This window comes from Heterocephalus glaber, unplaced genomic scaffold, assembly GCF_053883595.1.
Source record: "Heterocephalus glaber isolate CG9 unplaced genomic scaffold, H.glaber_assembly_v1.0 deba00001451, whole genome shotgun sequence".
NCBI lineage: Eukaryota > Metazoa > Chordata > Mammalia > Rodentia > Bathyergidae > Heterocephalus > Heterocephalus glaber.
The window spans coordinates 1,338,205-1,353,006 of record NW_028258301.1 but is presented as its reverse complement, the minus strand read 5'-3'; the positions used below and the strand labels follow the sequence as shown (position 1 = coordinate 1,353,006).

Genomic DNA, 14,802 nt, shown 5'->3' with positions numbered 1-14,802 from the left:
CCTTTGGATTTTTATGTTGAGATGAGGTCTTGCCTACCTGACTTCAAACTTAAAATCTTCCTGCTGCAGCTCCCTAGTAGCTATACCATTGTTGCCTGGCTGCAAGTTTTGATAAATTTTCATTTTTTGTAATATATTTGTACATATTTTAAATGGTAAATAAAAAGAATGATCTACAGATATCTCATACATTTGGGTCATACCTTTTTTTCTTTTTATATTTCTAGACTACTGTGAGCTTTTTCAAACTATTGCAAATCTCAAAAAACAAACTAAGTAAGTGGACCCATGCTGTTCAGACTCTTGTTGTTCAAGGGTCAGTTGTACTTCAAGTAACTCTAAGGGCCACAATAGATGATGTTACCTTTGGACTGAACAACTAAAGTCATATAATGAGCAGAGTAGTAACGAATCCAGAATTCTCTCAATCTAGCATGTGTATCAATATTATTCTTTTTGGGTTCATGCTTGAGAGTCTCAGCATTTCCTGTAAAAAGACAAAAAAAAATAGTGATATTTTAGTATTACAGAAGTAACTAAGTTCACTAAGTTGAACTAAGTTAACTGCACCAACAATGCAATGTTCTATTTTACTTGACACTTTATGAAATAACCCAAGTGATTCAAGAATATTAAACTAGTATGTAATAGTAATATTAGGCAAAAATCATATATAAGGATTTTATCTCTGGTTGGGAATGCCTCAATAACTGACAGGAACTGCTTAAGTTTCCTTGCTTAATAGTCTAGTAATAGACTGCTCCTGGTCCAGAGGAAGGCGCTTCCCGGCCACCATCCCTCCCACTGCTCCCAGCCCACAGGAAAGGGCTTTTGGGTCACCATCCCTACCGCTGCTCCCGGCCCCTGTCCCACCTCACCCAGCTCACAGGAGGTAATCCGTGCAGGCGCTAACAGCCCCCCACCCCAGTCAAAATGAGAAAACACGTAAAAAAGTCTCAAAACCAGACTTCCAGATCACCTACAGCAACCCCAAAGGGAAATGAGATGGAACAATCTGATACTCAACCACCTGGACCCACTGAACTGGCAACAAAAGGGGATCTGGAAAAAATGAAATCAGAAATAATTTCTCAGATAACAGGAGAAATTGTGCTCCTAGTGCAAGACATGATTAATAAATCTAGAGAGGAGCTGAGGAACATGATGGACTCCCAACATAAGAAACAAATGGAATCCATAAAACAGATGCAAATAGATTTCCAGGACATGAAAAACTCCATTGAAAGTCTACACAGCAGAATGAGCCAATGTGAGGACAGAATTTCAGATATAGAAGATAAGATTGCAACTAGTGACCAGGAAAAGAAAAATTCCTTCAAAATTATAAGGGAACATGAGAAATCAATCCAGCAGCTGCTAGATGATGCAAAGAAGAATAACATAAGACTGATTGGGCTCAATGAAGAAAGAGGAGAGAGTGGAGATGACATAAAAAAATCTCTTCACAGAAATAATGGCAGAAAACTTCCCAAGCAGGGGAAAAGAGCTTGACATACAGTTAAGTGAGGCAGATAGGACTCCAAATAGCTTTGATCAAAAAAAATCTACACACAGGCATATAATTGTTAAGATTCCAGAAACACAACATAAGAACAAAGTCCTCCAAGCAGTCAGGGAAAAGAAACAAATCACATACAAAGGAAAGCCCATCAGAATCACAGCAGACTTCTCAAAACAAACCATCAAGGCAAGAAGAGCTTGGAGTGACATATTCCAAGCCCTAAAAGAAAACAGCCTCCAACCCAGATTGATGTACCCTGTAAAACTATCTTTCAAAATGGATGGAGAAATAAGATACCTTCATGACAAAGAGCACCTTAGGAACTTCGTGAATACCAAACCAGCACTCCAAAGAATTTTACACAATAGCCTAGGAACAGACATTGACGATCACAACCCCAGGAAGCAAAGCAGAATGAACCCATCTGGCATGACAAGAAATTAAATGTAAAGGGGGAGAACCCAACAAAAAGAAAAAGTCATGGCAATGACAAGTCAATACGTTTCAGTTAGAACCATCAACGTTAATGGTCTCAATTCACCAAACAAAAGAAATAGACTGGCAGAATGGGTCAAGAAGCAAAATCCAACAATATGCTGCATACAAGAAACACACTTAATTCAAAAGGAAACTCATTGACTGAAAGTTAAAGGGTGGAAAACAATACTCCATGTGACAGGAACCCGAAAAAAAGCAGGAGTAGCTATCCTCTTTGCAGATGAAGTAGATTTCAAACCAACACTGATTAAGAGAGACAAAGAAGGACACTACATCCTTGTAAAGGGAACAATCCAAGAGGAAGAGATGACAATCATAAATATCTATGCACCAAACACTAGTGCACTCAACTATATGCAAAAAATACTAACGGACGTGAAAAGTCATATATGCACTAATACAATTGTAGTGAGGGACCTCAACACCCCACTGTCACAAATAGATAGATCAACTAGACTAAAAATAAGTAATGAAATACTAGAACTCAATCGAACTCTTGAACAAATGAACTTAACAGATGTTTACAGTCTTCCACCCCACAAAATCAGAATACACATTCTTCTCAGCTGCACATGGGTCATTCTCCAAAATAGACCACATACTCACACATAGAACATGTTTAAGTAAGTGCAAAGGAACTGAAGTTATCCCCTGTATATTATCAGACCATAGTGCGATGAAATTGGAGAGCCATAGCAAAAGAAACTCAAAAAATTTCATAAACACGTGGAAATTGAACAACACACTTCTGAATAACCAATGGGTCACAGAGGAAATTAAAGAAGAAATTAGACAGTTCCTTCAATTAAATGACAATGACAATACAGCATATCGGAATCTATGGGACACAATGAAAGCAGTCTTAAGAGGGAAATTCATAGCAGTGAATACACGTATTAGGAAAACAGAACAAGCCCAATTAAACAACCTGATGCTGAACCTCAAGCTTCTAGAAAAAGAAGAGCAGGACAACCCCAAAGCTCATACAAGGGAGGAAATTATAAAGATCAGAGGAGAAATAAATGCAATGGAGACTAAGACAATGTTACAAAAAATCAATGAAGCCAAGAGTTGGTTCTTTGAAAGAATCAACAAAATTGACAAACCTTTAGCCAACCTTGTCAGAAAAAGGAAAGAAAAGGCCCAAATCCATGCAATTAGGAATAAAAAGGGTGAAATCACAACAGACCCAGCAGAAATCCAGAGGATCATCAATACCTACTTCCAGAACCTATACGCCAATAAGATGGACAACACAGAAGAAATGGACAGATTCCTAGATACATATGAATTACCAAAGTTGAATGAAGAAGACCTAAAAATTCTGAACAACCCAATATCAACCAATGAAATTGAAAATGTAATTAAAAACTTATCAACTAAGCAAAGCCTGGGCCCTGATGGCTTCACTGGAGAATTCTACAAGACATTTAGAGAGGAACTGCTGCCACTACTGTTTAAACTCTTCAATTACATTGAAAGGGAAGCAATACTCCCAAATTCATTCCTGGAAGCAAGCATCACCTTGATCCCCAAAGCAGAGAAAGACCCAACTGAAAAACAGAAATACAGGCCAATCTCACTAATGAACATAGATGCAAAAATCCTTAATAAGATAATGGCAAACAGAATGCAGAAGATCATCAAGAAGATCATACACCCTGACCAAGTGAGATTCATCCCACGGATGCAGGGATGGTTCAACATACAAAAATCAATTAATGTAATACACTATATCAATAGAGCCAAGGACAAAAACCATATGATTATCTCCATAGACGCAGAAAAAGCATCTGACAAAATCCAACACGCATTTATGATAAAAACCCTACAAAAAAATGGAATAGGTGGTCTCTACCTCAAACTGATAGAAGCCATCTAAGAAAAACCAACAGCCAATATCATACTAAATGGTCAAAAACTGAAATCCTTCACACTAAAATCAGGAACAAGACAAGGATGTCCACTATCACCACTCTTGTTCAATATAGTTCTGGAAACATTAGCCATGGCAATTAGACAAGAGAAAGAAATAAAAGGAATAAAGATAGGAAATGAAGAAGTCAAATTGTCATTATTTGCAGATGACATGATATTCTATATAGAAGACCCCAAGAACTCAACCAAAAGTCTTCTAGACTTAATAACCAAATTCAGTCAAGTAGCTGGTTACAAGGTCAACACACAAAAATCAATAGCTTTCCTCTACACAAATGACAGACTCACTGAGAGAGAAATAGGGCAAATAATTCCTTTCACAATAGCATCCAAAAAACTGAAATACCTAGGAATCATCCTAACGAAAGAAATCAAACACCTCTTCTCTGAAAACTATGGCACTCTGAAAAGAGAGATTGAAGATATCAGAAAATGGACAGACAGCCCCTGCTCCTGGGTAGGATTAATATAGTGAAAATGGCCATACTTCCAAAACTGCTATATAGATTTAATGCAATTCCAATTGAGATTCCCAGCAGCATACTTCATAGACCTCAAGAAAACAATCCAAAAATTCATTTGGAACAAGAAGAGACCCAGAATAGCAAAAGCAATTCTAGGTAACAGAGACATGGCAGGGGGTATTCACAATCCCCAATCTGCAACTATACTACAAAGCTACTGTGATAAAAACAGCATGGTACTGGCAAAGAAACAGGCTTGAGGACCAGTGGAACAGATTAGAAGATGCAGAAACAACGCCAGACACACTCAGCCATCTCATCTTTGACAAAGGAGCCAAACACCCTCACTGGAGGAAAGACAGCCTCTTTAATAAATGGTGCTGGAAAAACTGGGCTTCAACTTGCCAAAGATTAAAACTAGACCTATATCTCTCACCATGCACTAAACTAAAATCAAAATGGATTAAAGATCTAAATACTAAAATAGAAACTCTGAACCAGTTGGAACAGAGGTTTGGTAGAACCCTTGAAGACATCGGTGTAGGAAAAGATTTTATGAACAAAACCTCAGTTGCCCGGGAACTAGCACAAACAATCAACAAATGAGATCTCTTCTTATTAAAAGGCTTCTGCACAGCAAGAGAAACCACCAGCAGTGTGAAGAGACAACCCACAATGTGGGAAAAAATCTTCACCTGCTCTTCCTCAGAAAAAGGTCTACTATCTCGAATCTAAAAAGAACTTAAAAAGATCAGACCTCCCAAATTGAAAGACCCAATCCAAAAATGGGCATCTGAAATGAACAGACATTTCTCAGACAAAGAAGTAGAAATAGCAAATAAATACATGAAAAAATGTTCAACATCACTGGTCATTCGAGAGATGCAAATGAAAACAACGCTGAGATTTCACTTCATTCCAGGAAGAATGGCTGCTATCATGAAATCAACCAATAACAAATGCTGGCGGGGCTGTGGGGAAAGAGGAACCCTGCTCCACTGCTGGTGGGAGTGCAGACTGGTGCAACCACTGTGGAAATCAGTATGGAGATACCTCAAAGAACTAGGAGTGGAAGTCCCATTTGACCCTGCTATTCCACTGCTGGGGATCTTCCCCAAAGAATTAAAAGAATCATACCACAGTGATATATGTGTGCCCATGTTCATAGCAGCACAGTTTGTAATAGCTAAAATTTGGAAACAGCCCAAATGCCCATCAACTAGAGACTGGATCAAGAAAATGCGGTTTTTTTATAAAATGGAGTACTACTCAGCCATAAAAAATGAGAAATTAGAGACATTTATAGCTAAGTGGATGCACATTGAGGCAATACTCTTAAGTGAAATAAACAGGACACACATGTATAAATACCAAATAGTTTCTCTGGTGTGAGAAACTGAAAGTGTAAATAAGGACTAAATGTATAATAGGTAATGTGAAATAGGAAGAAAAGGGGCAAAGGGGAAGGAAGTGGGAGGGCTAGGGGAAAGGATAGAAGGGAATGGGATTAATATGAGAAAATGGAAAAATAGGAACAAAATCTTTGTAAATAGGGAGGACTGGAGGGGTTGAAGGGAGGGCTGGGCACTGGTGAAAAGTAAGAACCAAGAGAGACTATGTAAAGGTGCAAATTTCCAATGATGAATGTCATTATATTGTATACCTAAAATGTACCAATGATTAGAATGAGAATAATTGATAATGTAAAATAGGAAGAAAAGGTCCAAAGGGGTAGGGGTAGTGGGAGGGGCAGGGGAAAGGAAAGAAGGGAAAGGAAAAATGATGAGAAATGGAAAAAATGGAAATAAAGTCTTTGTAAATAGAGAAGGGTGGAGGGAGTGAAGGGAGGGCTAGGAATGGGGAAAAAATAAGAACCAAGATGCATTATGTAAAGGTACAATTCCCAATGAGAAATGTAATTGTGTTGTATATCTACAATGTACCAATAAAAGAATTTAATTAAAAAAAAAAAGTCTAGTAATCAATTCAGGTTTTCTCTCTGCATTGTTTCAATAATATTCTACCTAGTTATTAAAAATAAATAAAGCCAGGTATATATAAACTGTATAAAATACAGAAAAAAGCAAAACACCCCTTGAATGAAGTGTACTTCAGATCAACTCATACCAGTCTCTACTCTATAGCCATAGGATTAATATTAGGTTGCAACTGAACAGCAAGACCAATAAAAAGAAATTATGAAAAACTAACACCAGTAAAACAAAATTAGGCCACCGTTCAAAAGCTATTACAGAGCCAAGGATTTAGCTCAGTGGTGCCACCACCTGCCTCGCAAGTGCAAGGTCCTGAGTTCGATACCCAGTACCAAAAAAAAAAAAGCTATTACAGAAATCATTCCTCAGTCTCCGCTGACAAATGGAAATGTCAGGTTGGGGCAGAGCACAAACTACACAATCAGATTAACAGATATTCAAATCCTTCATCCACTACTTACTACCCATGTGACTTAAGCAAATTAGGTAACTTTCCTGAGCCTGTTTCTCTATCTTTAAATAGAGATGATAATAGTACCTATTTCTTAGCATCGCTATAATGATCAAATGAGATAATACATGCTCTGCTGGCAAAGTACTGGGACCTGGAAAGAATCACAAACTGTTAGGTGCTCTCCTTGGTATATTCAATGTTATTCTCCTTGCTATATCCAGAACCAAATGCAGGAATAATTTGAAAGGCTATCAGTTTCTCTAAAAGGTAAAGTGTACTTAACTATTCTAGCTTTATAATTTTCATTTCTTTATCTTATCTTTGTAATTTTTATTTCCTTATCAGTGATTTTCATTCTCATTCTTCTTTCTAGGAAAGATGAAATAAGATGAATTATTCAGTATCTTACCCCAGAAAAACTTCCCCATAGGATGTCCGGGTCTAGCAAGGCTTCCAAACAACATTTCCTTTCTGTTTGCATCAGAAGGTCTTGCAAGTTGATATTCTGTCAATTTTAAAGAAACACTTTTAATTAAATGAAATTCCAGTAATTGTTTTATTATCTGGAAATTCAAGCTTACTGAAAATAAGGGAGTAACAAAAGTTAACTTTATAAATCAAAAGACTAAAGTTGGGAACTCAACGACCTAGGGTCAGTTCTATCATTTAATTTGTCATTTTGGATAAATCAATCAAATTCCTAGAGTTTTCCTCTTATTTTTTAAATGAAACAGTGATAATTAATGATTCAAAGCTTTTACCTCTAGGTTGCTATGTTCAAGAATTTACTGAAGAAAGTGTTAATAAAATGCTTAATTGGCCGGGGATTTAGCTCAGTGGCCCTGTGCCCACCTGGCAAGTGCAAGGTCCTGAGTTCGATCCCAGGTACCAAAAACACATTCTATCTGGAAACTTAGTGTTATATATCATTTAAATTTTCTCCAAAGCCAACTATGTTGGTAATAAAGTATGATTCTTAAGAACTATCACTTTGAAGTCAGAAATACCTTGACTAGTGCTAAAGGCTAAATATTTATGTTCCCCTCAAATTCATATGTTAAAACCTAACCCTCAAGGGGCTGGGGATTTAGCTCAGTGGTTTCATCACCTGCCTTGCAAGGGCAAGGTCCCAAATTCGATCCCCGATACCAAAAAAAAAACCTAACCCCAAAGTGAAGGTTTTTGAAGGTGGGCCTGTGGGAGACGATTAGGTCATGAGGTGCCCTTCATGAATATGATTAGTGCCTTTATAAAAGGCACCACAGAGGGCCAGGGATTTAGCTCAGTGGTTCCAGCGCCTGCCTGGCAAGTGCAAGGTCCCGAGTTCGATCCCCGGTACAAAAAAAAAAACAAAAAGACACCACAGAGAGCTTCCTTCCCAATTTTGTCATATGAGAACACACGGCAAAAGTGGACATCTACACTAGAAACAAATCCAATGGCACTTTGACCTCGGACTTCTCAGCCTTTAGAACTGTGAGAAATAAATTTCTGTTGTTTATAAATCACTCAGTTTAGGGTATTCATTCTGTTACAGCAGCACAAACAGGAAAAAGATAGCTAGAATTCCAGTTCTGTCAATAACTAAGCTGTACAACCTTGAGGAAGTTACCTAACTTCTTTGATTCCACTTCTGCATCTAGGGCTGGGGTTTAGCTCAGTGGTAGAACACTTGTCCAGTATGTGCAAGGCCTGGGCTCCATCCCCAGCAGCACAGAAACAAATAACCCACTTCTGCATCTATGAAATGAACTTAGTACCTAAGCTCTTATGATTCTTATAAAGATTAAATAAGATATATTCTTTCAAAAAATATTTACTAAATACCTACTATAAATCAGGTACTACTAATAGTTTTTGGAAGTAGAAAAGTGAATAACTGGAGCCAAGATCCTGCTCTCGAGGAATTTATATTCTAATAGAAGACACAAGCTATAAACAAACCAATAGATTTTAACATAAAGTCAGCTAAGGATGAGTGTTATAAAGAAAGGCTTCTCAAAATTAAACAGTCAAAAAATAATATTAAATATATTACCTACTCAGGGTTTTAGTTTCTTCAACCGTAAATATATAACTGTTTCTCTATCAAATTCAAACCACAAAGCACCTACAGATATGTAACAAGTAACAAAAATCAAACTATATATTAGAATAGTATAGTTAAATGAAGCATTAGAGAAAATGTCTCTTCAAGCAAAAAGAGAAAGTGAGCTTTTAAAGTTTTAAGTACTACTATTAGCTTTATAAATTAGATTATTATCTTGTAAAAGATTAGCTACTATGGTAAAATTCTTAACAAATGAATAAGCTAAAATCCACCATCCTTTTGATTTATTTCAAATCTATCCCAAATACCGACTTCAAGAATAAACATGATCCATCTATTTCAATCTTGCCTTTTAAGATATAAAGTCAGGTGTCATGGCAGAGCCTTGCAGTGTCAGTACTTGGGACCCTGAGGTAGAAGTATCACAAGCTCGAGGCCAGCTAAGGCTATAACAGTGAGCTTGAAGCAACCCTGAGGTACACAATGAGATCCAGACTCAAAAAAAAAAGGATAAAATGGTTCAGTGATAAAGAATGATAAATGATGCCAAAAAACAATTATACATGTGCTAAATAACTAATTCAATGAAAGAAAAAATGGTAATAAGACATAAAGCATTTCTTTTACCACTGTCAACAGCTTCAACTTCACGGTCAATTGCATCTCTGATCATTAGTGGATGAATAAAGAATTGAGCCCATCTGAAAAAAAAAAAGAAAATAAGCATTTGTATTTGTTCAGTTTCTTCAATCAACATCTTTTTTTTTTCTTTTGGTAGCAGGCATCAAACTCGGGACCTTGCACTTGCAAGGCAGGTGGTGGAACCAGTAAACTAAATCCCCGCCCTCAACATCTTTTTTTAATTAAAAAATGTTAGCAAGCTGGATGGACATTTAGTTTACAGTTGTGAAAAGATGCTAGATTTTGTCAAATGCTTTTTCTGTTTATATTGAGAATAATGAGACACAGTTTTTGTCATTTATTCTATTACAATAACATACCACATTGGTTTTTCACATGGTAAACTTCACATTCCTGGAATAAGGTCAACTTGGTCACAGGTGTACAATTTTTTTACATGCTTCTAGATTCAGATTACCAGGCTTTTTAGGGGGAGGTTCCCCCTTAGGATTTTTGTATCTATATTATAAGGGATACTGGCCTGATGGTTTCCTTATAATAACATTGTCTGGTTTTGGTATTAGGATAATACTGGTTTAATAGAATGAGTTCGGAAGAGTATTATTCTATTTTTCAGAGCAGTTTGTGAAATATTAGTGTTAATTCTTTAAACATTTGATAGAATTCATCGAGAAGCCATCTAAACTTCTTTTGGAAAGTTAATACAATCTGTTATTACAGATCCATTCAGGTTTGTCTTCTTGAGACTGTACTGTATCTCTCAAGTAATTTATTCATTTCATCCGGGTTATCAAATTTGTTGGAATACAACTGCCCATGGTATAGCCTTACAGTTCTTGTTATTTTGTTAAGATTAATAGTAATGTTCCTACTCTCATACTTGATTTATATCAACTGAAACTTCTTTTTTCATGGTCAATCTAAGCTGAAGGTTTGTCAATTTTGTTGATTTTTTTTTCTTCTGGTACTGGGGATCGAACTCAGGTCCCTTCGCTTTCAAGGCAGGCAGCAGAACCACTGAGCTAAATCCCTGGCCTCAATTTTGTTGACCTTTAAAAATAACCACGTTTTGGTTTTGTTAATTTTCTTTCTTTTTTTTTTTTTTTTTTTTTTTTTTGGTAACGGGGATCGAACTCGGGACCTTGCACTTGCGCAGCAGGCAGCAAAACCACTGAGCTAAATCCCTGGCCCAAGTTTTGTTAATTTTCTCTGATGTGTTTCTTTTGTTGTTGTTGCTTTAGTTTATTTATTTTTGCGACAAGGTCTCACTATGTAGTTCACGCTGGCCTCAAACTCATGGTGGTCCTGAGTGCTGGGATTATAGTCATGTGCCACCACATGCAGCTTCTGTTGTATTTCTATTTCCTGTTTTCACTTATTTCCACTATGATTATTATTATGTCCTTCCTTCAGCTTATTTTGGGTTTAGTTTGCTCTTCTAAGATTATTGTCTTAATCTTCTATATCCTTATGAAGATTTTTCCTGTGGGTGTGACAGTGCACACCTATAATACCAGTACTAGGGAGGCTTCGGCAAGAGGAGCCAGCCTGGGCCACATAGTGAGACCAGGTGTCGGGAAGAAGCGGGGAGGAGAGGGGAGGATAGATTTTTCCTAATGTTACCAATTATTGAGAAAGGTATACTAAATCTCCCACATTTGTTTCTGTTTTATTTATAGTCTCTTTATGTCTGTAATTTGTAAATTTTTTGAGGCTCTGTTTACATTTGTTCATACTGGAAACATATTGACAACATGAAGTGAGCCTCATGAGCAACAGCAATTTTTTTTTTTGTAATATGTAATACTCTACTACCATCTACCACTGATGGCATGAACTTATGATCTGATATTGTCATTAATTTCTCATATAAGTAGAGCAGCATTTGTTTTAAAAACTTCTGGGTTTTTTTTAAGTAGAAGAAAATGTGTGAGGTAATATAAAAATTCTACTTGCCTTCTGCTTAAAATTTCTACACATAAAGACTATTTCAATTTTGTGAACTGTAGGAGCTAAGAGGTGTGAAACAACAGCCAACATACATTTGTAGATTAAGATTTCCCCTCAAAGTATTCCTGACCTCTAAGTTTACAGAAAAAATCCTGGGCACATTTACATTGCCTTCTTTTTTTTTTTTTTTTTGGTACCGGGGATTGAACTTGGGTCCTTGCGCTTGCAAGGCAGGTGGTCAAAACACTGAGCTAAATCCCCAGCCCTACATTGCCTTCTTTAGATTTCTCTTATCTCTATTCTTTTGTTATTTTGCCATTAAAGGTTTATTAAAAAATAAAAATTGTGTTTAATAAAATTTTTGCATTCTTTTGGCCTAAGAATTGTTAATTTAGGGCTTCAGGAACACATAAACATTGAAAATAGTGGCAATGTGGTTTTAATTTATAGGAATCTGCACAAAAGATTTTTGCAGATAAAATTAATCTCTTAAGGAAGGACACATTTTAAGAAATGTCTTTTAGGCATTGAGAAGTTTTTGGTTGTCTTTTGATTTTTAATGTTTGCTATACAGGTACTGCACTGGTTCAACGAATATCTATCAAATTCTTGAACTATAATATATCAAAAAAATAAGACAAAAATCTCTGCTCAAAGAGATTACTTTATACTGGCCAAACTCAAGATATCTTTTTTTTCATTTTAATTTTACATTTATCTAGTTTGGTATAAAGTGACTCCTTTTCTCCCAATGTCGACTTTGCTGTACAACCTTGTGATATCAAACCTCTATTAATAGACTGACATAAACTATCGAGAATTTTTACAGTGAGTATCAAGTTTCATTTTTTAAAAGGTCTTTAACATATACCTAGTCATTTTACTTACTGAAACTTAACTAAAAGAAATACCTAAGGATATATATATATAAAAGTTTAGGATATTTACCACAGTATTATAATACTAAAAAATTGTTAACAACCATTCAAGAATATGTTAACTAGGGCTGGGGATTTAGCTCAGTGGTTCTGCAGCCTGCCTCACAAGCACAAGGTCCCGAGTTCAATCTCCAGTACCCAAAAAAAAAAAGAAAGAATATGTTAACTAGTTGAACAGATTAAGGTACAGTATTTCTATACAATGTAACTAATTATAATCACTTAAAATGTCTTATAAATTATATAATCATAAATGAAAATTATACAATTATGTTACAAAAATGCAGGTTTTAAAAGGGTATAGATCATATGATCTCATATAAACATATATATTTGGTTATATGTAGCTATATAACCAAAATGCTAACTCTAGACTATAATATTAGAAGCAATTCTTGCTTTTCCATATTTTCTACTGAATTAGAAAACACTGCAATGAGTCAAAATAGAATACTCATGAAACTCAAAAGATGTTTAAGAGTTTCAGTTCAATCTTTAACACAAAAACAAAACTGTTATAGAGCAAGAGTCAACATGTAGTTAATAGTTTTCCAAAGTATTTGGACGGTTCTACAGAACTAGAATACACCTTGAAATGAAACACTAGAATGCATCCAATGTTTCTGTTTATAAGATGTTATTAGATAATTAAAATTAAAAGGTACTTTGATTTAGTTACCTATCCAAGGCTTCCTTGAAGTATTTTCTCTGGACATCGAACTGAAAGACTGTCCGCTCACAATCAGTTGAGGCATTGTCACTCCCCCCATGTTTCTTTAGGAAGGCATCAAATCCATTCTCATCCGGATATTTCAAGCTACCCATGAACACCACTAAGCGACAGGAACAAAGTCACAACACACAAAGATATGGATAATATTTTTATTATCAAAGTACTGCTGTTTACAGTACTGGGAATTGAACTGAAGGCCCTCATACTAGCAATACACCTCCAGATCTTTTCTTTTTTTTTGGTACTGGGAATCAAACTTAAAGCCTTGCACTTGCCAGGCAGACACAGTGCCACTGAGCCAAACCCCCAGCCCCTCCAGATCTTTTTTTTTCCCCACTTTTCTATTTTGGTACCAGGAATCGAACTGCCTCGCACTTGTCAGGCAGGTGCTGTGCCACTAAGCTACATCCCCGGCCCCCTCCAGATCTATTTTTAATTTTGAGACAAGGTCTCACTAAGTCACTAAGTTGCCCAGGCTTGGCTGAAACTTACAATTCTCCTGCCTCAGCCTCCCAGAGTGCTGGGATTATTAGTGTGCACCATCACAATCCACTTGAACTTTCTTGTGTATAGAAAAATAGGAAGTATACCAACAAATTAACAATAGCTATGTCTGGTTAATACTTTCTTTATTAGACTGCTGCTTTCACAATGTTCTATCATGCTCATGTATTACTTTTATACTAAGAAAAACTAAGTACTTCATTTAAAACAAAGGAATGTATAACTTATAAAAAGGTTAAAATTTAAATGAGCATATATGCAATTAACTGCTAGCATGAAAACTCAAAGGTGGGAAGTTTTCCTTCAAATAGCTTAGAAAAAATATTTTTTAAATGAGTACTTCAGAAAAATATGGATTTATGTATTTGCAATTGTGTTGTATCCACACAGATTTTATTTAGCTACATCCATAATTAAACTGAAACTTTCTACTTTGTTTTGTTTTCGTATTGATTATGCCTTTTTATTTTTCTGTTTCTAATGTTCTGACATTCTAGGCCTTGCTGACACTAAAATAAATGCCCCAATAAGGGTTAGACAATTTCTAGACAATGGTAATCATCATCTAGTCTGTTGGCTTTACCATACTTGAATAATAATGCCTACATTTTAAAACAGGTTTCATTCTAATCCTAAATATAAGTAGATTTAAGGAGATTAAAAGTCTCCCCCATGATATTTATAAATCAGAAGTCTTCTTAGCTTTTTCTTGTTAAATATACAGCAAAACCTTGGATCGCAAGTAACTTGTTCTGTGAATGTTCCACATGATGAGCAAAACATTTCTAATAAATTGTAACTCAATAAACAAGCAATGTCTTACACTATGAGTAGTATGTGATGATGAACATCACATGATCACGACTGAGCCAATGGTTCCTCCCTCTCTCTCCTCTCTCCTCTTTCTCTCCTCTCTCTTTCTCTTTCTCTCTTTCCCTCTTTCTCTTCTCTTCCTCTCTCTTCTTCCCCTTCTCCACCCTCTCCCCCATCTCTCTGCAGGACTGTGGGCCATCATCTCCCAACAGCAAAAGGTTATGAAGGAAGAACCAAGATGCATCATGTAAAGGTACAAGTTCCCAATGAGAAATGTAAATGTATTGTATACCTAAAATGTA

The 14,802-nt window shown here is 36.1% G+C and overlaps 1 protein-coding gene across 6 annotated transcripts in view; it reads right to left on the bottom strand.

Moving 5' to 3' along the window:
• Nrdc (nardilysin convertase) overlaps window positions 1–14,802 on the bottom strand; it is a 67,516-nt gene that overhangs the window by 34,984 nt on the left and 17,730 nt on the right. For 4 of the 6 annotated variants that reach the window (XM_004869254.4, XM_021247956.2, XM_087214731.1 and 1 more), the window contains 4 exons: window positions 13,130–13,283; window positions 9,548–9,621; window positions 7,280–7,375; window positions 365–487 (listed from right to left, as the gene is read on the bottom strand). In XM_004869254.4, coding sequence (XP_004869311.1) covers window positions 365–487; window positions 7,280–7,375; window positions 9,548–9,621; window positions 13,130–13,283 — 447 coding nt within the window. The remainder of the gene's footprint in view (window positions 1–364; window positions 488–7,279; window positions 7,376–9,547; window positions 9,622–13,129; window positions 13,284–14,802) is intronic. The other 2 variants (XM_021247954.2, XM_021247955.2) reach the window with 1 other exon arrangement.